Here is a 25,377-nt window from a genome sequence, read left to right on the forward strand (position 1 = left end):
AGCAGGGGGCGGGGCTTCGTCATGTGCCCCGCCCCCCTGCACCTCACCCGGGGAAACTGCGTTCCCCCGCGTTCCCCCCCGAAATGACCTCTGCTCCAAAGCAACCATTTTCTCCAGGGGAACTTATTTGCTGCTGTCTGAAGGCAAATTGATCTGTGTCTATGCCCGGGATAAGATTCTCCAGTAAAATGGATGAGGATACATTCTAGTATTTGAAATCACGGCATGGAATATCACGTGAAGACACTATGAATAGTAGGTTTTTAAAAGAGACTACCGCGGTGCTTCAGTACGTTTGGATGAAGTTGTGAACGAAATGGAAAATCAACTCCGGGGAGTTTCGCCGACCCACTTTTCCCCTGTACTTTTGAACCCCCCTTTTTTCTGTATTTTGGGTGTGCATAGGAAAGACAGAATATTAGCTATTATAAAATAACATTGTTAAATACAGTGGAGAAATTGTGTTTCATTTCATCCTGAGCGCTGAGCGTCAGCCTGTTTTCCGGTTTACTGGCTGCCTGGAGAGCAGCTGAAATTCCACAAGATCTCCAGGCCCCACTGGGAGGATAATACAAAAACTGAGGGTCGTAGTGTTAGGAAGATATGGAAAAATATATGACACTGTGTATAATAGACTGAAGGTCAAAGAAGAAGGGGGCGGTGAAGGATGGGATGGTGAGACAGTGTTACTGATGCAAGGGACATGAAATTAAGCAAACTCCAGAGGATAGCAGAAGACAGGAGGGCCTGGCGTGATGTGGTCCATGGGTTTTTTTTTGGCGAACCTATGTTTGGTAATACTTGACACTAATATTTATATAACAGTATAGAAAAATTTTCTGGGGCCGCGGTGGCTCAGAGGTTAAGACGCTGAACTGCAGGCTGGAAGGTCAGTAGTTCAGCAGTTCGAGACCCAGGTGCCGCATGACGGAGTGAGCTCCCATCTCTGGTTCCAGCTCCTGCCAACCTAGCAGTTGGAAAGCAAGAAATTGCAAGTAGATAAATAGCTACCACTTCGGTGGGAAGGTAACAGCGTTCCGTGCGCCTCAGCATCTAGTCATGCCGGCCACATGACCGTGGAAACGTCTTCGGACATAAGAACATAAAAGACGCCAATGTTGGAACAGGCCAAAGGCCCATCCAGTCCAACACTCTGTGTCACACAGTGGCCAGAAATACCAGGTGCCATCAGGAGGTCCACCAGTGGGGCCAGGACATTAGAAGCCCTCCCACTGTTGACCCCCCCAAGCACCAAGAAGACAGAGCATCACTTGCCCCAGAGCCCCTATCTATACCTTGTGGCTAATAGCCACTGATGGACCTCTGCTCCATATGCTTATCTAATTCCCTTTTGAAGCCGTCCATGCTTGTAGCTGCCACCACCTCCTGTGGCAGTGAATTCCATGTGTTAATCACTCTTTGGGTGAAGAAGTACTTCCTTTTATCCGTTCTAACCCGACCGCTCAGCAATTTCATTGAATGCCCACGAGTTCTTGTCTTGTGAGAAAGGGAGAAAAGTACCTCTTTCTCTACCTGCTCTACCCCATGCATAATCTTATAAACCTCAATCATCTCTCCCCTCAGTTGTCGTTTTTCCAAGCTAAAGAGCCCTAAGCGCTCTAACCTTTCCTCATAGGGAAAGTGTTCCAACCCTTTTATCATTCGATAACAGCGCTGGCTCTTCGGCTTGGAAACGGGGATGAGCACCACACCCCTAGTGTCGGATTCGGCTGGCTTTCGAGCAAGGGAAGCCTTTACCTTTCATAGAAAAATCCTGAAAAATAAAAAATAAAAAGCACAAAACAGATCTGCCTTAAGGATACCTCTGTTATATACAGTGTCATATTATTTTTCCATACAACCCACTGGGAGGCTGGCAACCCAAGCAGATGCATGCAGTTCGGATCGGGTCTGGATAACGGATGGGGGACTAACCTTGCCCGTTGGGAAGGGCGGTTTGCTCACCTGCCCTGTGTCCGCTCTGCAGGGACCCTGGGGACAGACACGGAGGAGCGGCTGGTGGAACACCTCCTGGACCCGTCACGCTACAATAAGCTCATCCGGCCGGCCACCAATGGCTCCGAGTTGGTCACCGTGCAGCTGATGGTGTCCCTGGCTCAGCTCATCAGCGTGGTGAGTCGCGAGAGGAGCAAACGAGAAAAGCAAAACCCTGCAGAGAGTCCGGGGAAAGCCTGCCCTTTGAGGGGCCAGTGAGTGTTTGGTTCAAGGTCATCAGACGGAAACTTTAAGCTCCTCCCCCCCCCCAGCTTGCAGATGTCAGAGTCTTGCAGCAATCAGGAAACAACAGTCCTTCAAAGAAGTGTCAGTTTATTGATGCAGTAAAAGCCAAGTCATCCATACATGTATAGTGTCAGAACTGAGAGCCAAAGCGGGAGAGGGGCAATTATACCAGGTTCAAAGCAGGGTCTCCTAATGGAAGGATCCAATCAGGGGAAAGGCCTTTGCGGGCTTTTGAGCATACATTCCCAGGGGAAGCAGAACAGCAGACACCAAGGTCAAGCAGCGAAAGCACACTCCCCGAGAACCGAAACCTAAGATACCAAACCTGAGAGGAGACAGAAATCAACCAGCTCCCCCACCAGCCACTATGGCAGCCAGTGCTCCCTCTAAGCTGTGGAGTCTTGTGAGCAAAAATTCTTCTTTGTGAGCTACTGGCATTCAAGTTGTGAGCGAGCGATTTGGCTACTGCATAAATGAGTTTGCTCTGGAGCCCTCCTTCCTGAGCCAAGACAAAAATGTGTGAGCCGGAGGCTAAAAAACTGTGAGCTAGCTCACACTAACTCAGCTTAGAGGGAACACTGCAGACTCCACCCCTTTCTCATCTTGGGCCTAGGGAAGGACCAATGGCAGATGTTCCTTGTTTTTTGGAGCCCCCCCCTGAAATCTGAACTGGGAACTTCTTAGCTAGAGATGGCAGACTCCGGGTGGACCCTGGCGATCCCCCGGAATAGGAGCTCATCTCCAGACTACAGAGGTTCATTCCTCTGGAGAAAATGGCTACTTTGGAGGGTGGACTCTATGGCACTCTACCCCACTGAGGTCCCTGTCCTCCCCAGGCGCCATCCCGAAATTTCCAGGAGTTTCCCAACCTGGATCTGGCAAACCCACTCCTCCACCCCCCACTGGTCGTGCAGGAGGATCCGGAAACCATGAACATAAGAACCAGGGGTCGTTTCGTAGAAAGAGAGGTGCAGGAGCTCATTAGCAGAACATATTAGCATAACTTATTTGCATATGCCACACCCTCTGATATGACCGGAAGTGTGTAAGAAGGCAACACCCACTGCTCAGGCTCCACTGGACTCTTTTGGATTGCTAGCTATTGGAGGCGGGGGGAACATGCAGATCTGTCCTCGCAGAGGAGGGAGAGCTTGTACCTGAATAAACCTTGGTCTTAAAGGTGCCACTGGACTGTTTTGGACTGGGGGGCCGGGGGGAGCTCTACAACTTACCCGGCTGCTTCTTGCTCTGACTGAGGGCTGCTGGGAGCAGGGGGCGGGGCTTGTTGCATGTGCCCGCCCCTGGGCTCTTTACTGCCGGGGCTCCACTCCTGTGTGCTCCTGCAGGAAATGAACCCTGATAGGAACATAAGAGAATCAGGCCAATGGCCCATCCAGTCCAACACTCTGTGTCACACAGTGGCCAAAAATACCAGGTGCAATCAGGAGGTCCAGCAGTGGGGCCAGGACACCAGAAGCACCAAGAATACAGAGCATCACTTGCCCCAGAGTTCCTATCCATACCTTGTGGCTAATAGCCACTAATGGACCTCTGCTCCATATGTTTATCTAATTCCCTCTTGAAGTCGTCCATGCTTGTAGCCGCCACCACCTCCTGTGGCGGTGATATTCCACGTGTTAATCACTCTTTGGGTGAAGAAGAGGAGAGGGAGAGGAGGGGATTAAAGTCTCTAGCCACCCCCTCCATGGGGGGCAGTTCCACTGACTCCCATTGTCTTTTGTTCTCTTGGCAGCACGAAAGGGAGCAGATCATGACGACCAACGTGTGGCTGACGCAGGTGAGGATCCATCCATCCATCCATAAGGCGTGCGCAGGGAAGGGGTCTGGAGCCTGTAGCTCTGCAACCAATGCTCCCTCCAAGCTGTGGAGCCTTGCGAGCAAACATTCTACTTTGTGAGCTACTGGCATGAAAGTTGTGAGCGAGCGATGTGGCTGCTGCATAAATCAGTTTGTTCCGGAGCCCTCCTTCCTGAGCTGAGACAAAAATGTGTGAGCCGGAGGCTAAAAAACTGTGAGCTAGCTCACACTCACTCAGCTTAGAGGGAACACTGCCCTGGAGCCACCTGGCTCAGTGTGGAACGAAATGTGGCTGTTTGGAAAAAGATAATCAAATTATATCGGGAGGGCAGGTGGGGCGCTAGAATAAGCCCCGTGCATGAAGTTGCCTCGCATGTCAGTCCCCCTCGAGGCCAGTATTGATTTATTTGCTTATTCACTCGTGTTATTTATAGTCTGCCTTCCTCATTGGGATTCAAGGTGGATTTTGCAGAGCGAGTCAATAAATCGGCAAGACAGGGACATTCAGTGAACAGCGAAATTAGGATTTGGGTTGTGGAACCAACCATAAATTGGAATAAAACACCAAACCCAGAACTGAAGCAAAGCATAAATGCTAACATGATGCATAATCAGCCCGGTAGCAAGAAATCTTTGGTTGGTGGGGCACAAGGAAATGTTGTGGGGCAACAATGGAGGGGGGAGGGGCCACATGCCTTCCCTGATCTCCAAGCAGCGATTGGCTGCTTGGAGATCAGGCCAAAACAGCACTTAGAGGTAACCCTTTAAATGCTGTTTTTTTAGCGGGGGGGGGGGGACGGACGGACGCTTTAAGGGGGCAGACCCCTGACAGAGAGGCTTCAATTTAGGAGAAGAGGAAGAAAAGAGATCGGATTTATACCCTGCCGTTCACTACCCAAAGGAGTCTCAGAGTGACTTACAATCCTTTCCCCTTCCCCAGAACAGACACTCCATTAGGTGGGGCTGAGAGAGCCCTCCTGAGAACTGCCCTTGAGAGAACAGCTCTGAAAGAACTTGTGACTGACCCAAGGTCACACCGGCGGCTGCATGTGGAGAAGCGGGGAATCAAACCTGGCTCTCCCTCGTTACAGTCCACGCTCTTAACCACTACACCAAACCGACTCATGTGTCATACCATCTGATCTTGGACGCCATGTGTTGCGGGCAGTGGCTAGAGAGGTTCTCTCTGATGGCTGCCACCACTCTGGTATGGGTCTCCCCGGGAGGACCCAGAGCACCCACCCTACCTCCTTTAAACACTCATTTTTCAACAGGTTTCCCCTTATAAGTGACCGAACGAGGTGTGTGGACCCAGGCACAGTAACAAACTATTTTTATTAAAGAGATTTAACAATAGCTGTGATTCAATAATGTGTAGGAAAAGTGAGCACAGTAAAGGTAGGTAAACCAGCAAAATAAGAAATCCTAAAATGTTTGACTCTGTAGTCCTAGCCTTCTCTTAGGGCTGCCAGGTCCTCTGGGGGGCGGGGGTTTGCCCGCTCTAGAGACCCCCAACCCACCGGCCCAGGTCCGGCCACTGGGGGGGACCCCACCCCCAAAGTGGGGAATTGGGCCGATGTCCCCAGTGTGATGATGTCACACGGAGGTGACGTCATCACTCTGGGCATGCCGTTGGGGGACAGTCTAGCATTCGGCATTGAAACTCTATGGTACCATAGAGTTTTAAAGTCAAACGCTAGAGCGTCCCTCGACAGCGTGCCTGGCATGATGATGTCATTTCCGGGTGACCTCTTCATGGCATACGCGAAGCTCCTTGACACGGAGCTTCGCACCCCCGCTGGATGCCAGGTAGGGTCCTGGCAACCCTACCTTCTCTAGGTACTTGGTCTCAGACTGACTCACCCTTTTCAGATGAGGGGTCCCTCCTTCCGCAGCTGCTTCACACTACCTCTGCTCCCTAGGAGTGAACCTCCTCCCACTTTGGGGCAAGACCGTTTATTCCCTCTTCCCAGGCACCACCCTCTACTCCTCTGCTGGTGCAAGTTTTCCCTCCAAATGCCCTGTTAGCCAATCACAGGGCCCAAAGGGTGCCCTGGGAAACGTAGGCCCTGTTAGCTACTCCGAAACAGGCTTCCCTGGAGCCACTAGGCCTCCCTAGAGCCTGTAGGCCGCACTTCTGTAGGCCCAGGATCACGGCACCCTGCCATATTTCAGATTTATTAGTCTTCAATATTTGCATGTTGCCTTTTTTGCCCAGTTAGGGTCACCAAGGCTCTGCGAACCAACAAAGAATCCACATAACCGCACGGTTTACGTTCAAACAAGAAATTCTTCTATGGGATCAATTCGTCATGGCCAAAATTTCAGATGCTATTCAGAGATCACAAATATCGTCTATGCCGAACTACTCCAAATTTTTTGCTCCACTATTAAATTTTATGTCAACACATGATTTGCTTCCCTCCAACGCAATCTACCACAAATGGTTATATCTGTAAAACGCATTCAGAACTAACCAAGGGCTGTAAATATCCCTCAGTGACCAAAGATTCTTTATCAACATTTTCATAATCTAGATACATTTTATGATACCTCCCACCTTAGAGGTGGCTGTTACCTTTACCTTTATGCAACTTTCTGTAAATTCTCTACTTTATTTGAATTGAAATGTTAAGACTGAAGTTCAAAGGAATTACAATAACTGCCTGATTGTAACATGGATTCATTGTGATTGTATTGTACACTGTAATATTACAAAATAATTTAAAAAAAAATTTGTAAAGAAATTCTTCTAAGTGGGAACACAGGGGAGAACGAACCTACGGAAGAATCAAAGGAATGGGTTTATTTTGTCACTTTGCCTCAAAGAATCATAGAATGTTAGAGTTGGAAGGGAACTTGCAGGTCATCTAGTCCAACCCCCTGCACTCTGCAGGAGCATAGCCGAAAGATGGCCCTTTTATAAAAGGGGGTGGGGAACCCAAACTTTTTAATTTCTGAAAATAGGTTGAACAAAACTCTGGACTTACATTCCTTTTGGTGTCGTAGTTAAGTGCGCGGACTCTAATCTGGGAGAACTGAGTTTGAGTCCCCACTCCTCCACTTGCACCTGGCTGGACGACCTTGGGCAAGCGTTGTTCTGATAAGAGCTGTTCTTGAAAAAGAGCCATTTCTTGAAAAAGAGCTTTCTCAGCCCCACCTACCTCACAGGGTGTCTGTTGTGGGGAGGGGAAGGGGAAGGAGTTTGTAAGCCGCTCTGAGACTCCCTTGAGTAGTGACGGGCGGGGTATAAATCCAGTCTCTTCTTCTTCTTCTTCTTCTTTTCAATGGTGGCCATTTGGTGGCAGCTGGAGTCTGATCTCATCAGATCTTGGAAGCGAAGCAGGGACAGTACTCGGACGGGAGACCACCAAAGAAGATCTTGTGGAGGAGAATCGTTTGAGAGGGCAGCGATGTTGGTCTGCAGTAGAAAAGCCAGATTCGAGTCTAATAGTTACTTAGAGACCAACAAGATTTTTTTGGGGGTATAAGCTTTTGACTCTCGAATGCTTATATCCCGAAAACCTTGTTTTCTAAGGTGCTACTGGACTTGACTCCAGCTCTTCCATGGGGGAAGGCCCTGGTAAACCACCACCTCTGCTTCCCGCTTGCCTCGAAAGGCCCTTGCTGGGGTCACCATAAGTTGGTTGTGACTTGACGGCACTTGCGTACATAGATATAAAACATCTAGGAGCTGCCTTATGCAGAGATGGTCTGTGTAACGCCGTATTACTGATTCTGATTGACTGGCGACAGTTCTCTGGGGTTTCGAGAAAGGTCTCTTGGCATCTGACACCATTTCACTGGAGATGCCAGACACTGAACCTGGGCTATTCTTCATGCAAACCAGGCTTTCTGGGTAAGAGTTCGATATGCAGTTGATTAGCCGCAAGGTATAGATAGGAACTCTCGGTCTGGGGCAAGTGATGCTCTGTATTCTTGGTGCTTGGGGGGTGGGGGGCAACAGTGGGAGGGCTTCTGGAGTTCTGGCCCCACGGCTGGACCTCCTGATGGCCCCTGGTATTTTTGGCCACTTTGTGTGACCCAGACTGTTGGACTGGATGGGCCATTGGCCTGATCCAACACTGGCTTCTCTTATGTTCTTACGATTTTTTGGGGGGAGGGAGGGTGAATCTGTGCTTGGCTTCCACCTGACCTCCTTTGTCACTCTTCTGCAGGAATGGGAGGATTACCGCCTCACGTGGAACCCCGAGGACTTTGACGACATGAAGAAAGTGCGGCTACCCTCCAAGCACATCTGGCTTCCAGATGTTGTGCTCTACAACAAGTAGGTCCCTGCAATGTTCTTGTTCCACAGCCAGGATTTCCACTTGTGGATAGAGCAAGGACGTAGCAGGGAAAGTGAACGGGTGCAGTGAGTAGTGAGGTTTCATAGGGGATAGGGCAGCCTGGATAGCCCAGGCTAGCCCGATTTCATCAGATCTCGGAAGCTAAGCAGGGTCAGCCTTGGCTAATATTTGGAAGGGCGACCTCCAGGGAATACCAGGGTCGTGACGCAAAGGAAGGCAATGGCAAACCACCTCTGAAATGCCTCTTGCCTTAAGAACAAGTCTAGCTCGCCACCTAGAGGAGATTGGATTTATACCCCCCGGCCTTCACTCAGAGTCTCAGAGCGGCTTACAATCTCCTTTCCCTTCTTCTCCCCCCAATAGACACCCTGTGAGGTAGGTGGGGCTGAGAGCTCTGAGAGAACTGCTCTTGAGAGAACAGCTCTGACCTAAGGTCACACCAGTGGCTGCACGTGGAGGAGTAGGGAATCAAACCTAGTCCTCCAGATTAGAGTCCACTGCTCTTAACCACTGCAACAAACTGCCTTAGTGGCACATAGTGCTGAAAGAGTTAGAACTTCTGGCTGCCAGGCAATCTTAGGATCTCCTGGCCATTGTACACACAATGCCATATGATAATTAATTAATTAGGACAGGGTCACCATCCCGGGGATCCCTTTCTGAGGAATGACTGAGATTGTTTGTGGCAGAATTCCTGCACACTCCAAAAGAAGTTGTACGGTTTTCTAGAGTGTGGCCAGCATTGTGCTGCACACAGGCAATGTTGTCCAGGGAAAGAAAGTACTCACATTTCTCTGCAATTTCTACAATGCAGGAGAAAATAGATTTTGGTGGAAGTTTCTTTTGGAGCTGCCATTACTTCAAGGACTCCAACTATGCCTGTGGACCAGGGACTGTTGCTACTTTCTGGTCCTTATCCACAGAGATTACTGTCCTTATCATCTTTATTTGCTTTTGAGGAGACTGTTGGTACTTTCATTTCCTTATCCTTAAGGGATTACTGTCTTTATTGTCCTTATTTTCCTCTGGGGGGACTGTTGCTACTTTCTGATCCTTATCCTCAGGGGGTTACTGTCCTTATTGTCCTTATTTTTCTTTGGAGAAATTGTTGTTACTTTCTGGTCCTTATCCTTAAGGGATTGCTGTCCATATTGTCCTTATGTTCCTTTGAGAGGACTGTTGCTACTTTCTGGTCCTTATCCTCGGTGGGTTACTGTCCTTATTGTACTTATTTTCCTTTGACAGGGCTGTTCTGATCCTTGTCCTCAGGGGGTTTCTGTCCTTATTTACTTTTCTTTGGAGGGATTGTTGCTACTTTCTGGTCCTTATCCTTAAGGGATTACTGTCCATATTGTCCATACTTTCCTTTGAGAGGATTATTGCTACTTTCTGGTCCTTATCCCTGGTGGGTTACTGTCCTTATTGTACTCAGGGCCGGCCCCAGCTTATTTTGCACCCTAGGTGGGGATCCCTTCTGGCACCCCCCTCCCCGTGCACCCACCAATTTTCAAAAATAAATGCATTTTAGGAAGAATGAAAAACACAAATAATCAAGAAACTCCCAGACTACGGGGCCGGGTGCAGTTTGGCACTCCTAAGGGCCGGCCCGCTCTAGGCGATTGCCTAGTTCGCCTAGTGAGTGAGCCGGCCCTGATTGTACTTATCTTCCTTTGCAAGGACTGTTGTAACTTTCTGGTCCTTGTCTTTAAGAGATTACTTATTGTCCTTAATCTACTTTGGTGGGACTGTTGCTACTTTCTGGTCTTAATCCTTAAAAGAGTACCATCCTTATTGTCCTTACTCTCCTTTGGTGGGACTGTTGCTACTTCCTGGTCCTGGTCCTCAGGGGGTTACTATCCTTACTGTCCTTATTTGCCTTTGGTGCTGCTGCTGCTATGTCCTGGTCCTTATCCTTAAGGGATTACTGTCCTTATTGTCCTTACTTTCATTTGGAGGGACTGTTGCTACTTTCGGGTCCTTATCCTTGGGAGGTTACTGTCCTTATTGTCCTTATTTTACTTTGACAGGACTGTTGCAATTTCCCAGTCCTTATCTTTGGGGAATTACTGTACTTGTTGTCCTTATTTGCCTTGGGGACTGTTGCTACTTTTTGGTCCTTATTGACCTTATTTTCCTTTGGTGGGACTGTTGTAGCTTCCTGATCCTTACCCTTGGGGAATTACTGTCCTTATTATCCTTATTTGCCTTTGGGGTAACCTTAATGCATGTTAATTTAAGGTACCAGACAGTTTAACAGATTGATCTAACCAAGTCATCAACTAAACCTTTATGCCCTACTCATTGCTACTTGATATATATTCCTTTAGAGGTGTGATCAAAGGTTGAAAGGGTAATGCATGGCTTTGGTGCAGTGGTTTGGTGCAGTGGTTAAGTGCGCAGACTCTAATCTGGGAGAACCGGGTTTGATTCCCCACTCCTCCACTTACAGCCGCTGGATTACCTTGGGCAAGCCATAGTTCTGACAAGAGCTGTCCTTGAAAGGGCAGTTCTGGAAAGAGCTCTCTCAGCCCCACCTACCTCACAGGGTGTCTGTTGTGGGGAGGGGAAGGGAAAGGGGTTTGTAAGCCACTCTGAGACTCCGAGTGAAGGGTGGGGTATAAATCCAGTCTCTTCTTCTTCTTCTAAAAGGAGAAAGGGTATAGCTACTGGACCAACCCTTTCCTGCCAGATGTATCTCTCCTTGCCTTTGTGGCCTCGATATAAACAGGATTTCCTCCTCCCCTGCAGTGCCGATGGAATGTACGAAGTGTCGTTCTATTCCAACGCGGTGGTATCCTACGACGGCAGCATCTTCTGGCTCCCGCCCGCCATCTACAAGAGCGCCTGCAAAATCGAGGTGAAACACTTCCCCTTCGACCAGCAGAACTGCACCATGAAGTTTCGCTCGTGGACTTACGACCGCACGGAGATCGACCTGGTGCTGAAGAGCGAGGTGGCCAGCTTGGACGATTTCACACCCAGCGGCGAGTGGGACATCATTGCCCTGCCGGGGCGGCGCAACGAGAACCCCAACGACTCTACCTACGTGGACATCACGTATGACTTCATCATCCGGCGCAAGCCCCTCTTCTACACCATCAACCTGATCATCCCATGCATCCTCATCACCTCTTTAGCCATCCTCGTCTTTTACTTGCCCTCGGATTGTGGCGAGAAGATGACCCTCTGCATCTCGGTCCTGCTCGCCCTCACCGTTTTCCTGCTCCTTATCTCCAAAATTGTGCCCCCTACCTCGCTGGATGTGCCCCTGGTGGGCAAATACTTGATGTTCACCATGGTCTTGGTGACCTTCTCCATCGTCACCAGCGTCTGCGTGCTGAACGTGCACCACCGCTCGCCGACCACCCACACCATGCCGCCGTGGGTCAAAGTGGTTTTCCTGGAAAAACTGCCCATGCTCCTCTTCATGAAGCAGCCGCGGCAGAACTGCGCCCGCCAGCGGTTGCGTCAGAGGCGTCAGAACCAGGAACGTACCACCAGCAGCTTCTTCCGGCGAGATGGGGCTCATTCCTGCATGCGTTACGTCAACCCTGCCACCGTTACTAAGTTGGGGACGGGAAACAATGGTAATGGTGGCGGCAGTGGTGGCGCCAGCAGACCTTTCACGGAAACATCCGATGGGGCCAACGGTTACCGAGACAGGCCGGGTCAAGCGGCGCCACCCGGCCACTGCTGTTGCAGCCTGGAGGAAGCTGTGGATGGAGTCCGTTTCATTGCAGACCACATGAAAAGCGAGGACGACGACCAGAGTGTGAGTAGAGCCACTGGTGGGAGCGAGGGGTGGTCGTTGTGGCCTGGCTGGGCACACAGGGCTGTCCTCGGCAAGAAGCTGCAGTTCGGTGGGTCTGAGCATTGAGTCTGGGCAGTCAAGCTGAAACTCGGAATGCTAAACGATTTATTTAGAAGACCAAGAGTTGGGAGCCAGTTCGGTGTAGCGGTTAGGAGCGCGGACTTTAATCTGGGAGGACCGGGTTTGATTCCCCATCTCCTCCACAGGCAGCCAGCTGGGTGACCTTGGGTCAGTCACAAGTTCTCTCAGAGATGTTCTCTCAAAAGCAGTCCTCGAAAGAGCTCTTTCAGCCCCACTTACCTCACAGGTTGCCTGTTGTGGGGAGGGGAAGGGAAAGGAGATTGTAAGCCACTCTGAGACTCCTTCAGGTAGTGAAGGGCGGGGTATAAATCCAATCTCCTCCTCCTCCTCCTCCCCCTCCCAATAGCACCTTAAAGACCAACCAGATTTCCGGCTTGTAAGCTCTGGACGGGAGGGGAGGCAGCACGGTACAGCCCAGCGGTGGCCAAACTTGCTTAACATCAGAGCCACATAGAATAAATGTCAGATGTTTGAGAGCCGCAAGATGTGAACAAACATTATATGTTTTTAATGGGAAAATATGCAGACTTGCTTTTTATTAACATTAAACGAGACTGCCAACTTTCAATGTGTCCTCCAAGCCCCCACCTCCCACACCGGCCGGCTTGGCTTGGAGAAGGGATTTAAAGAGACAAATGCCTTCTCCAAGCCGGCCGGAGGGGGCGGGCCTTTGAGAAAGTATTTAAAGGTTGCTTTCTTTCTTTCTCTGCTCCCCCCACCTCAAGCCTACCCGGAGAGGGGAATAACAGCTGGGGAAGGGAAGACCGATTGGAGAGGCGTGCCTCCCCTTCGCCTCCCCAGCCGGGAGCCGCACGATATGCATGAAAGAGCCGCATGTGGCTCCCGGGCCGCAGTTTGGCCACCCCAGTACAGCCCGATCTCATCAGATCTTGGAAGCTAAGCAGGGTCAGCCCTGGTTAGTACTCTGATGGGAGACCTGCAAGGAAGACTCTGCAGAGGGAGGCCATGGCCAACCACCTCTGCCTCTCATTTGCCTCGGAAGCCCCTCGATGGGTTCTCACGCACAAGCTTTCAAGGGTCACCCTTCCCTTCCTCAAAGCTCTCAGGAGTCAAAGCTCCCTGGAAATCGTATTGGTCTTTAAGGTACGACTGGAACTCAGATCTTGCTGTCACCCTGCAGACCCACAGGGCTACCCCCACTTGAAACTATTTATTTATGGGATTTTTATGCTGCCTCTCCTGGGGAGCCTCCCAGAGGATCGGCGCCAGGCGAGCCCTCAAGGGGAAGCGCGTGCTGCAGATGAGGGGCCGCTGCTGAAAAGGCCGTGCCTCTGGTCGCCACCCAGAGTCACGGTCTTCCTAATGTGAAAAGACTACAGGCAGCAGTGTTGGCTAAAGACCACTGGGGAAACGGATGGGGAGAGCCCCGTGTTTCCCTAGCTTTTGATAGGTGAGGCTCGATTGTTGGATTAAAACAAAATGTCTGCAACGGTCTTACATCCGAAGAAGTTTATTTTTGGCATGTGGGACAAATCATCCAGCCACAGAACGACCCCTGCCCTGCCCGTTTCTGTAAGCATGGGTGATCAGGGACATGCCTCCTAAGTAGACAAGGGCCGGTCCAGAACAGACACTCATGCAGAGGTGCAACAGGCAGCCTCTTCAGAGGGCAGGTAATTCTACTATGTCCTTTGCATGCAGAGCAGAGGAGTTATTTTGGCAGACCGAATGCAGAGAGGCAGCAGTTGCCAACCCCCAATAGAGGCCATGTGGAAGGAGATAAAAGGCCAGCGCGGTAACGAATGCAGAGATGCAACAAGGGGCCTCTTCTGAGGGCAGGTAGTTTGGTTGCATCTCTGTTCTGGAAAAGATGACACGCTCTGTAAGAGAGAACAATGACCTGAACTTGGTAAAAGAGCAGGTCAGGACAGGGCATCATACAGTGATGCAGCAGGAAGCCTCCTCTCTTTGGGCACACCGGAGGCTCACAGGATCCTTTCATTAATGTTAGCCTGGTCACACAGGAGCAAGTCTTTTCTAGCATTTCAGTGAGCCCCGGCCCATCATTTCGGAATTGCCGATGGGAAGCACAGGCACAAAACCAGCTCAGTTGTTTGAATTTCTCACTCTGCCGGAGGGAACAGTTGCAAGAGAGCAATGCCCCCTCTAAGCGGTGGAGTCTCGTGAGCAAAAATTCTACTTTGGGAGCCACTGGTATTAAAGTTGTGAGCCAGCGATTGGGCGACTGCATGAATTCGTTTGCTCTGGAGCCCTCCTTCTTGAGCTAACCCTTTAACCCTTGTGCAAAGAAGAGGAGGATTTTGTTTTCTTTGGCTTCTGCGGGAGCCAGCCACCAAACATCAACTTCTGTCACCTTTGCTGGCTACGCTGACCCCACACATCCAGTTTCTCTACCTAAATGGACAAGGAGTGGGCGATAGCTGTAGCCACTGGCCATTAAAAGCCATTCACCAAAGACGGGTATTTTACAGACGCCTGGAGACCTGGTCCTTGTTGCGTACCTTGCAACACAATCACTTTCCATGGCAAACTTTTCTTCTTTCTTTGCTCATCCTAAAGACAGTTTTAGGGCCGCGGTGGATCAGAGGTTAAGAGGCTGAGTTGCAGACCGGAAGGTCGGTAACTCGGCAGTTCGAGACCCGAGTGCCGCATGACGGAGTGGGCTCCCATCTCTGGTCCCAGCTCCTGCCAACCTAGGAGTCTGGAAGCAAGAAATTGCAAGTAGATAAATAGGTACCGCTTTGGTGGGAAGGTAACGGTGTTCCGTGCGCCTCGGCGTCTAATCATGCCGGCCATGTGACCACGGAGAAGTCTTCGGACAGCGCTGGCTCTTCGGCTTGGAAACGGAGATGAGCACCGCCCCCTAGAGTCGGATTTGACTGACTTTCGAGCACGGTAAACCAAGGAAGTCCAGGGTCGCTATGCAGAGGCAGGAAATGGCAAACTACCTCTGAATGTCTCTTGCCTTGAAACTTCATGAGGGTCACTATAGTCAGCTGCAACTTGATGGCACTTTCCGCCACCCTGAAAGGAGACTTCGGTAGCCAAAATATCCTGAGAAAAAAACCTCCAGTGTGGGTGTCCCAGTTTCCCCATCCTAAAACGCCCAAGGAAAATTGGTCCCTGCCGGGCGGTAGATTATTCAAATAACCGTGTAGCCGATACCTTTTAATCGGGCTGGCCGACTACAAGAGAAACGTGGCCAAGAGTTCCTAACCCGGTACAGAGAGGCTGCAGAAAAAAAGACATTTAATCCGCAAGCTCACTTATAGGGAGACACACGACTCCCCCCCCCCTCGCTCGATCACATCACGCCAGAGCAGTGAGTCAGAGAACGTTGTCCTTTGCTGACCCGTCTCTCTCCCCGCCGCCACCCAAACTGCGCGGCAGGCTGTGTTCACCAACTGAGCTGCAAACCTCCAGAATCGATATTTCCCTTCTGCTCGGCTGGATCTCCGTGCTGAAGGCCCATGAAAGATTCATGCCCGGGGAGGTGCGTGTGTGTGTGCACAGGGAGGAGGAAGCAGGCCGGGAGAGATAGACTTTTCCTCTAGGTGGTGCGTAGGCCGGCTTACTGGCCACCGCTGTCTCTTCCCGCGGGGCGAGATGGTGATGATTCGGGAGCTGTCCAATACCCCCCTCCTTCCGTCTGTCATTTGACACCCAGACCTCAGTCAGCTTCCCCCGCCCCCCCAAAAAACAAATCACCCCATAACCCTCCAGGCCTTGCCCGATTCACCCTCCCCTCCTCTGTGGATGCTGGAAAAACAGGTGCCAAGTTTTAAGTGGTCGTCATAGGAACCGGGAATGGAACCGGTCGGCTGGTGGAAACGCCTCAGGCAGCCCTGTGAGATGGCAGATTTTGGCCGAGCTGAGCGCAGCAGTGGGGACACGTGAGCAAGATGCAGCTCCTCTGGATTGTGGATGTGTGGATTAGGGATGCCAGCCTCCAGGTGGGACCTGGAGCTCATCTCCAGACTACAGAGATCAGTTCCCCCGGAGAGAATGGCTGCTTTGGAGGGTACACTCTAGGGCATTGTGCCCCACTGAGGACCCTGTCCTCCCCAGGCTCCACCCCCAAATCTCCAGGAGTTTTCCTACCTGGATCTGGCAACCGGGCAACCCCCAGCCCCTGTGTGTGTGTGTACCGGGCAACTCCAATGTTTTAGTGTTTTGTTGTTCCCCACCAGAGCCCTGAGTAATCAGGGAATGGGCGATTCATAAATCTAATTTAATAAATAGATACAATTAAAAAAGGATGTGGATTCTGCAGTTGCATGGGCGGGGGGGAGATAAATACTCCGGCGTGCGGGTCTACAGCTGTGAGCTGGGGACCCAAATTTCTTTGCTAAGGAAAGTTAAGAGGCAGAGAGCAACACAGGATAGGCCGAATTAAATATTTGCACACATCCCCTGGCTGATTTCCTTCTTTCTTTCCACCTCTCTCTGACAAATATCATTAGCAAACAAATACATATCATTGAACAACCAAATATCATTATCAATATCTGTTTTTAGCCCCTTTTGCCTTTATTTTTGGCAGTCTCATTTAATGTGAATTAAAAAAGCAAATCTGTGTATTTTTAAATAAAAACGTGTTAGTAATATCTGTTCATGTCTTGTGGCTCCCAAACATCTGATCGTCTTCTCATAATGGGACCGAACTCAGCTTCAGCTTCTCGGGAGAGTTCAGGCTCGATTCGATCTAGAACCCACGGATTTGTCTTTGTTGCGGCTCACGGGATCCGAAAAACTTAATACGGTATTGCAAAAAAAACCCCCAAAACTTGAGAATTCTAGCTCACATTTAAGAAAACACCAAATTTTCTAGCCCCAACGAGAGAGAAGATCACAGAATCATAGAGTTGGAAAGGACCTCCAGTGGTCATCTAGTCCAACCGCCTGCACAATGCTGGAAGAGCAACTCGGATGCATCACCGATGCAGAAACAGTAAGTAGGAAACAGGGCCGAATAACTCCAGGAGACTGGCCGGGCCAGCATGGTGCAGGGGGAAGAGTGCCAGGCTGGGGTCTGGAAGACCCGAGTTTGAATCCACAGTCGTGCCATGGAAGCTCCCTGGTTGACCTTGGCACAGTCACACATTCTCAACCTAAACTACCTCACAGGGTGGTTGTCTGGATGAAATGAAGTAGAGGAGAACAATGTAAGCCAGTTTGGGTCCCATTGGGAAGAAAAGCTGGGTATAAGAAGAAGAAGAAGATATTGGATTTATACCCCGCTCTTCACTACCTGAAGGAGTCTTAGAGTGGCTTCCAAAATCCTTTCCCTTCCCCTCCCCGCAACAGACATCCTGTGAGGGAGGTGGGGCTGAGAGAGCTCTTGACAGAAACTGCTCTTTTTCAAGAACAGCTCTTATCAGAACTACAACTTGCCTAAGGTCGTCCAGCCAGGTGCAAGTGGAGGAGTGGGGAATCAAACCCGGTTCTCCCAGATTTGAGTCCGCCCACTTAACCACTGCACTGAACTGGCTCTCAAATGAAGTAAAATAAATGAAGTAAAATAAATAAATTCCCAGGGTTTCTCTAAAGGGTATATCTCTTTGGGGAGGACTGTGGCTCAGTGGTAGAGCCTCTCCTTTGTGTGCAGAAGACCACAGGTTCAATCCCCGGCATCTCCAATTGAAAGGACCAGGCAGTAGGTGATGGGAAAGACCTCTGCCTGAGACCCTGGAGAGCCATCGGCTGTGGTTCAGTCGTGGAGCCTCTGCTTGGCGTGCAGAAGGTCCCAGGTTCAATCCCCGGAATCTCCAGTTAAAAGCACCAGGCAGTAGGTGATGGGAAAGACCTCTGCCTGAGACCCTGGAGAGCCATGGGGAGGGGCTGTGGTTCAGTCAGTAGGGATGTGCACCAAATGCACCCCCGAAAATGGCCCATTCGGACACCTTTCGGGCTGCTGCAGGCCAATTCAGATTCTCTGATCTGAATTGGCTTGCCACCGAATTGCCGCCGAAGTTCGGTGTAGTGGTTAAGTGCGCGGACTCTAATCTGGGAGAACCGGGTTTGATTCCCAACTCCTCCACTTGCAGCTGCTGGATGACCTTGGGTCAGTCACAAGTTCTTTCGGAGCTGTCCTTGAAGAAAGAGTAGTTTCTGTCAGAGCTCTCTCAGCCCCACCTACCTCACAGGGTGTCTGTTGTAGGGAAGGGAAAGGATCCCTGGGCCCAACTGGCCTGGAGAAAAATTGCTTCTGGACCCCATGGTGGTGATCAGCATTTCCCTGTATGTATGTATGTAAGAAAGGGCCACGAGAACTAAGCACTGAGGCAACCCTTCCTGCCCTCCCTCTTGTGACCTTCCCAAGTTCACAGAATCAACATGGCTGTCAGATGGCCATCTAGCCTCTGCTTAAAAAGCTCCAAGGAGAGCCCACCCCCTCCCGAGGAAGCCTGTTCCACTGAGGAACTGCTCTAATTGTCAGGACGTTCTTCTTAACGGTTTGCCGAAAACTCTTTTGATTTAATTTCAACCCGTCGGTTCTGGTCCGACCTTCTGGGGCAACAGGAAACAGTTCCAAACCATCCTTTCTATGAGAGCCCTTCAAGGACTTGAAGATGGTTATCACATCACCTAAGTAATATCAAAAACACATGTATTTATTGTCAGAGGGTTAAAAACGTTTATGGGCCCAACTGTAGCCTCATTACGGAATAAACATTTCCTAAACCCAAGTGGGAACTATTGTGACCCGATACATTTCGGCCATAATTTTTTTTTTTAATCTTTATTTTTTTATGTAACGTTTTATGTGTATTACATGTTAACTTTGGTCCCGTACATTACATATCGCTTTATAAACCCTCTCCCTCCCCCCGCCCTTCCCTTGCTATTCTAGTTCACTAGTCCTTTAAAATTCCAGCCACGGGCACAACGTCCGAATCTTGCACTGAACGTCTTCTCTTCCTTCTGTTAGTATCCATTCTAGGTCGGTCTTCCATTTCATTCTGATTTCTGTGGTCTTTTCTGCCCATATGGTCTTCCGGCTCAGCTTCGCGATTATGTCCGACTGTATAAAATCAAACAAATAGTTATGCCAGATTTCTACTGTCCATTTACTCTTGTCCTTCCAGCCCAGAGCAATCACTGCTTTACTTGCTAATATCATAGCTTTAAATGTAGCTTGATTCTCCTTACTTACTGCTGGGTTCCCAATTGCACCCATTAGCATTAGATTAAAGTTTATGGTCAATGAAACTTTACATGTTTTCCCTATAATTTGTATAATTTTTGTCCAAAAAGCTCTAGTCTCTGGGCATTCCCACCACATGTGGGAAAACCAGCCCTGACCCTGATTACAGTGCCAACACATGGGGCTCGCTCCTGGGAACATATTTGCCAACTGCGCTGGTGTACCATTTTGTGAAAAATTTATACTCCATTTCATTAAATTTAACCACTTTAATTTCCTCTATTCCCTTCATAATTTTGTTTGCCGTATTTTCTGTTATCTGACCTTCTTTCATCCAAGCTTTTTTTGTAAATAGGTTATTGTCTTATCTTTATCTGATATCATTTTCCTGTAAATTTTCCCTGCTAGTCCTTGTTTTGACTTTTGCATCCCTTTGTATATTTCTTCTATTGGTTCCTCTGACCAGATTTCTTCTTTATCTTTTTTACCATACGATGGAGTGCTGTTATTTTAAGCCAATGTTGCTTACCTATTTCTTCGACTATTTCATATACCGGTTTTAGATTGCCTTGCCTAAACATGTCTCCCAATCTATAATACCCTTTAGATCTTAGCAACTGCCACCATTTATTTTCGCTTATCTCGCTATGGATGGACTCTATTGGTGCCCATCTTGAGTTCCTTCTTAACTATGTGGGCTGCCATTTACTCCAGGCTTCTAGTGCTGAATGTCTGGTTCCTTTAACTGATTTAAGGTCTTTTCCAGTAACTCTAGAGAAGATCCCAAATTGCCCTATGTTGTTATTGACCTCATTCTCAAATCTGACCCATTTCTGCTCCTTACCTTCACCTATCTCTAATAACTGCTTGACTGGAAAAGCTTCATAATAGCTCCTCAACTCGGGGACTCCCCAACCCAACTCCGCCTTGTGACTATATACCAGCCTTTTTTGGGTTCTACATTTTTTGTTGCCGAATATCCACTCTCTAATCTACTTATTCCATTGTTCTGGTTTGTTAATATTGGTCCCTAGTGGTATCGACTGAAATAGGTATATTAATTTTGGTATCCAAAACATTTTGACGCTCCTAATTCTAGTGGATATACCTAAGGTTTTATTTATCCACTTCCCCATTTCCTTCTCAATTTTCTTCCATATCATGTTGTGGTTAAGTTCTGAAATTCTATCAATATTCTTTTGTAATACTATACCGAAATATTTGAGCTTTTTAATGTCCATTCCCATGCTTGTGATTTTATTTCTTTTTTTCCTCTTTACACTCACATTAAGATACATAATTTCTGATTTAGCCATGTTGACTCTTAAACCTGAACAGCCTTCAAAATCCTCTAATATAATTTTTACTTCTTTTATCGCTTCTTTAGGGTTTGTCATGACGACTATAATGTCGTCTGCGAATAGATTAATTTTCATTTCTTACACTATTTCTTATTCTTTCTGCTAGCTGTTCTATTGCTGTGATAAAAAGAAGCGGTGAGAGTGGGCATCCCTGCCGGACCCCTCTCTGAATCTGGAACATTTCGGCCATAATAGGACTTCTTCAGTGGTCGAAGTAATATCTGTACATAAAGGCTCAGGATACAATAGTAAAACAATTTACATGTCGATGTGGGACCAAAAAAAATAAGTCCTTCCAATGTTGGCTCTGACCGGTTGTTTCTGCCTGTATGTTCTGGACCAAAATTGGAAGGACTTTCTACTGTTTTACTACTGCATCCTGAGCGTTTATGTACATATCTTTCTTTGTCCGCTGAAGGCGGCTTACTAGGGTCGAAACGCGTCGGGTCACAATAGTTCCCACTTGTGTTCAGTGTTCCCTCTAAGCTGAGTTAGTGCGAGATACCTCAGTTTTTTAGCCTCCGGCTCAGCCATTTTTGTCTCAGCTCAGGAAGGAGGGCTCCAGAGCAAACTGATTGATGCAGTAGCCAAATTACTCGCTCACGGCTTTAATGCCAGTAACTCCCAAAGTAGAATTTTTGCTCACAAGACTCCACAGTTTAGAGGGAGCATGAGGAAATTTTTATTCTGTAATGAGGCTACGGTTGGGCCCATAAATGTTTTCAACCCTTTAACAATAAATACATGTATTTACTTAGTTTATATATAGGAGCTGTGGTGGCTCAAGTGGTTAAGATGCTGAACTGCAGGCTGTAGAAGGTCAGTAGTTCAGCAGTTCGAGACCCGGGTGCCGCATGATGGAGTGAGCTCCCATCTCTAGTTCCAGCTCCTGCCAACCTAGCGGTTTGAAAGCAAGAAATTGCAAGTAGATAAATAAGTACCATTTCAGTGGGAAGGTAACAGCATTCCGTGTGCCTTGGTGTTTAGTCATGGCGGCCACATGACCACGGAAACATCTTCGGACAGCGCTGGCTCTTCGGCTTTGAAACGGAGATGAGTACCACAACCCTAGGGTCGGACTCGACTGGCTTTCGAGCAAGGGAACCTTTACCTAGTTTATATATAAGGGCCACGGTGGCTCAGAGATTAAGATGTTGAACTGCAGACCAGAAGGTCAGTAGTTCAGCAGTTGGAGACCCGAGTGCCGCGTGACGAAGTGAGCTCCTGTCTCTAGTTCCAGCTCCTGCCAACCTAGCAGTTCGAAGGCAAGAAACTGCAAGTAGATAAATAGGTACCGCTTCGTGCCGGCCACATGACCACGGACAGCGCTGGCTCTTCGGCTTGGAAACGGAGATGAGCACTGCCCCCTAGACTGGCTTTCGAGCAAAGGAAACCTTTACATTACTAGTTTATATATACATACACTGTTTTTAATAATTGGCCCTATCCCTGGTTCGTAACTAACATTCTTGGTTCCTGATTCAAAACTTTTTTTGGTTTGCCGCCCCCCCCCCGCCTTTCCTTCTCTTTAGATTTGGGGGCAGAGCCTGGGGAGGAAGCGCAGTGGGGTCCAGTGCCATAGAATCCCCCCACCACAGCAGCCATTGTCTCCAGGGGAGATCAGTCCTAATTCCAGGATCTCCAGGCCACACCTGGAGGCTGGCGACCCTAGACAACTGGCATGAAATGGATAGACGTTCATAGTGTTGCTCTGCACTACCACTGTACAAAAAGAGGCTGGACCAGCTAGGGTTGACAGGTCTGGGTTGGGAAATACCTGGAGACTTTGGGGGTGGATCCGGGAGAGGGCGGGGTTTGGGGAGGGGAGGGGCCTCAGCAGGGTCCAAGGCCACGGAGTCCACCCTCCAAAGCAGCCCTTTTCTCCAAGGGAGCTGATCTCTGTCGGCTGGAGATCAGTTGTAAAAGCGGGAGACCTCCAGGCCCCACCTGGAGGCTGGCAACCCTAGGATCAGCAGAGGAACTGACAGAGCAAAATGGACTCGTAGGGTTGCCAAGTCTGGGTTGGGAAATACCTGGAGATTTGGGGGATGGATCCGGGAGAGGGCGGGGTTTGAAGAGGGGAGGGGCCTCAGCGTGGTAAAATGCCATAAAGTCCACCTTTCAAAGGAGCCATTTTTTCCAGGGGAGCTGATCTCTGTCAGCTGGGGATCACTTGTAAAAGCAGGAGATCCCCAGGCCCCACCTGGAGGCTGGCAGCCTTAAAATGAAGGCAGCTGAGCTGACCGGCGTTGACTCTTGTCTTCTTGCTCCCCCGTGCAGGTGAGCGAGGACTGGAAGTACGTGGCCATGGTGATCGACCGCCTCTTCCTGTGGATCTTCATCTTCGTCTGCGTCTTCGGCACCGTCGGCATGTTCCTGCAGAAAACTACGCCTCCAACTCTCTGCTGCAGCTGAACCACGGCGTGCCCGGCTCCAAATAGCCGGAGGGTCCCCCCCTCCCTCTTCTCTAGCAGCCCTCCATGGAGAAGAGACACCCCGCCGGACCGTTCAAGGGACCGTGGGCCCTCCCTCCCTTTGGACTTTGCTTTAGTACCAGGAACGAAGCCTGTTTGGGGAAGGGGAACCCGCTAAGAAGGACGGTGCCGAGCAGCCGTCGGTGCGCATCAGTTCGTAGCGAATGGCCACGGGGACACCTCGAAGTTTCGGAACGGCTCTTGCAATGCATTCGACGGAGGCCGAACGTTCGCTTCCATGGTGGTCTTACGGCCGAACGTTCGCTTCCATGGTGGTCCTACTGCCACGCGGGGCGTCTTGAAAGAGGACTGTAGCTCCCCCCTCCCCACTGCGCCCTGGCTTGTGCCAATTACGGGGTACCAGCTCCCAAACTCAGGGATTTAAAAGAAAATACCCTACATATTTCGAGGAACAGCAACCGGGTTGCGTAGGGCAGGTCTCTGCCCCCGTCGAGACAGCGTCACAACCAGTTCTGGTGAAAGCCACGGCCATCCGTATGGCGACTTCACCAAAGGGGCATTTAGTAGCCCCCCCCTCCAGGGGAGTCCATAGGGCTCCCCTCTTTTCCCACAATCAGGAAAACCGCAAGGTAAGGGGGTGGGGGAAGAGACCCACCTGTCTGCTCCACCCCACCCGCCTCCCCGTCCCTCTAGGTTCTTCCATCTCCCCAACCAGATTGATGTCAAGGTCACCCTAACCGGAGCGTGCTCTTGGAGTCTCCCGGGAACAGAGGATTTCTCCACCAGACCACCACCAGCGGCCTCGGCAGAGAGACCAAAGCATTCTCACCACATAGGCATTGACTGTGTCCCCCTCCCCGGCCCCGCAGCCGATGCTGTCACAGTTAAACCAATAAAATAGGTCACATAGAAGGAACGTGGTCCTCATTTCGGGTGAGGGAAGGGAACCGGCAGACTGTGGAGGGGTGTTTGGAAACCCCGCGGACTGAGAGGGATTTCGTGGTGGAGGGCTGTGCGTTAGCAAGAGGGGCGAGGCTCATAATGAACACACACTAATGCGTAGATATGGCCGTTCGTTCTGCAGGCCTCGGCTTTTGCAGCTTTTGATTTCCATTTCTAGTTCTCAGAGCCAGTGTGGTGCCATGGTTAAGAGCGGTGGACTCTAATCTGGGAGAACCGGGTTTGATCCCCCACTCCTCCACATGCAGCTGCTGGTGTGACCTTGGGTCAGTCACAAGTTCTCCCAGAGCTGTGGTCTCAAGGGCAGTCCTCGAGAGAGCTCTCTCAGCCCCACCTACCTCACAGGGCGTCTGTTGTGCGGAGAGGAAGGGAAAGGAGATCGTAAGCCGCTCTGAGACTCCTTCGGGTAGTGAAGGGCGGGGCATAAAACCTCCTCCTCCTCCCCTGAAAATGTGGAAGTGAGGTAGAGTGTGGACTTGTGGGGGGCCAGAGAGGGGTTGAAAGTGTAAGCCAGGAGTCCCCAGCCCTTTTCAGCCTGTGGCCACCTTTGGAATTCTGCCCCGGGGCAAAATGGCTGCCACAAAATGGCCACCACCATATACCTTCAGTCACACATTGTGCTGTGGTGGCAGCTACTGGCAAAGCAACATCTTTAGAGCTTTTTAGCTCTAAAATGTTTTTAGAGTTTGATTCCTCACGCCTCCACTTGCAGCTGCTGGTGTGACCGTGGGTCAGTCACAAGTTCTCTCAGAGCTGTTCACTCAAGAGCAGTCCTCGAAAGAGCTCTCTCAGCCCCGCCTACCTCACAGGGTATCTGTTGTGGGGAGGGGGAGGGAAAGGAGTTTGGAAGCCGCTCTGAGACTCCGAGTGAAGGGAGGGGTATAAATCCAATCTCCTCCTCCTCCTCTTCTTTTAAAAGCGAGTGAGCCGATTAAATCTCCAGCAGCTAATCAGGAACCTTGCTGGGCAAAAGCCCCCCCCCCCTCCACTTTCTAAAAACACTTGGCGGGCACAAGGAAAGGGGATGGCAGGCACATGGCACCCGTGGGCTCCTCTGGTGTAAGAAATCCCAAGCCAAGTCCTGTGGCATGAGAGCAGAAGTCTCTGGAAAGGTGTTTTTTTTTTTTAAAGTTACCTCCAGATTTAGATCAAGACGGGGAGCCGTGTGAGTCTGTCTGCAGCCGTAGAAAAGAGCAAGAGTTCAGCAGCACCTTCAAGACGAACAAAATTG

The 25,377-nt window shown here is 49.9% G+C and overlaps 1 protein-coding gene across 1 annotated transcript in view; it reads left to right on the top strand.

The window, feature by feature from the left end:
• Positions 1-23,192, top strand: part of CHRNB2 (cholinergic receptor, nicotinic beta 2) — a 76,424-nt gene extending 53,232 nt beyond the window's left edge. The window contains 6 exon segments of the mRNA XM_015419101.1: positions 1,988-2,133; positions 3,995-4,039; positions 8,238-8,347; positions 11,118-12,141; positions 23,032-23,131; positions 23,134-23,192. Coding sequence (XP_015274587.1) covers positions 1,988-2,133; positions 3,995-4,039; positions 8,238-8,347; positions 11,118-12,141; positions 23,032-23,131; positions 23,134-23,192 — 1,484 coding nt within the window.
• The last annotated feature ends 2,185 nt before the right edge of the window (positions 23,193-25,377 follow it).

Source organism: Gekko japonicus, unplaced genomic scaffold, assembly GCF_001447785.1.
Source record: "Gekko japonicus isolate JY-2015 unplaced genomic scaffold, Gekko_japonicus_V1.1 scaffold25, whole genome shotgun sequence".
In the NCBI taxonomy this organism is placed as follows: domain Eukaryota; kingdom Metazoa; phylum Chordata; class Lepidosauria; order Squamata; family Gekkonidae; genus Gekko; species Gekko japonicus.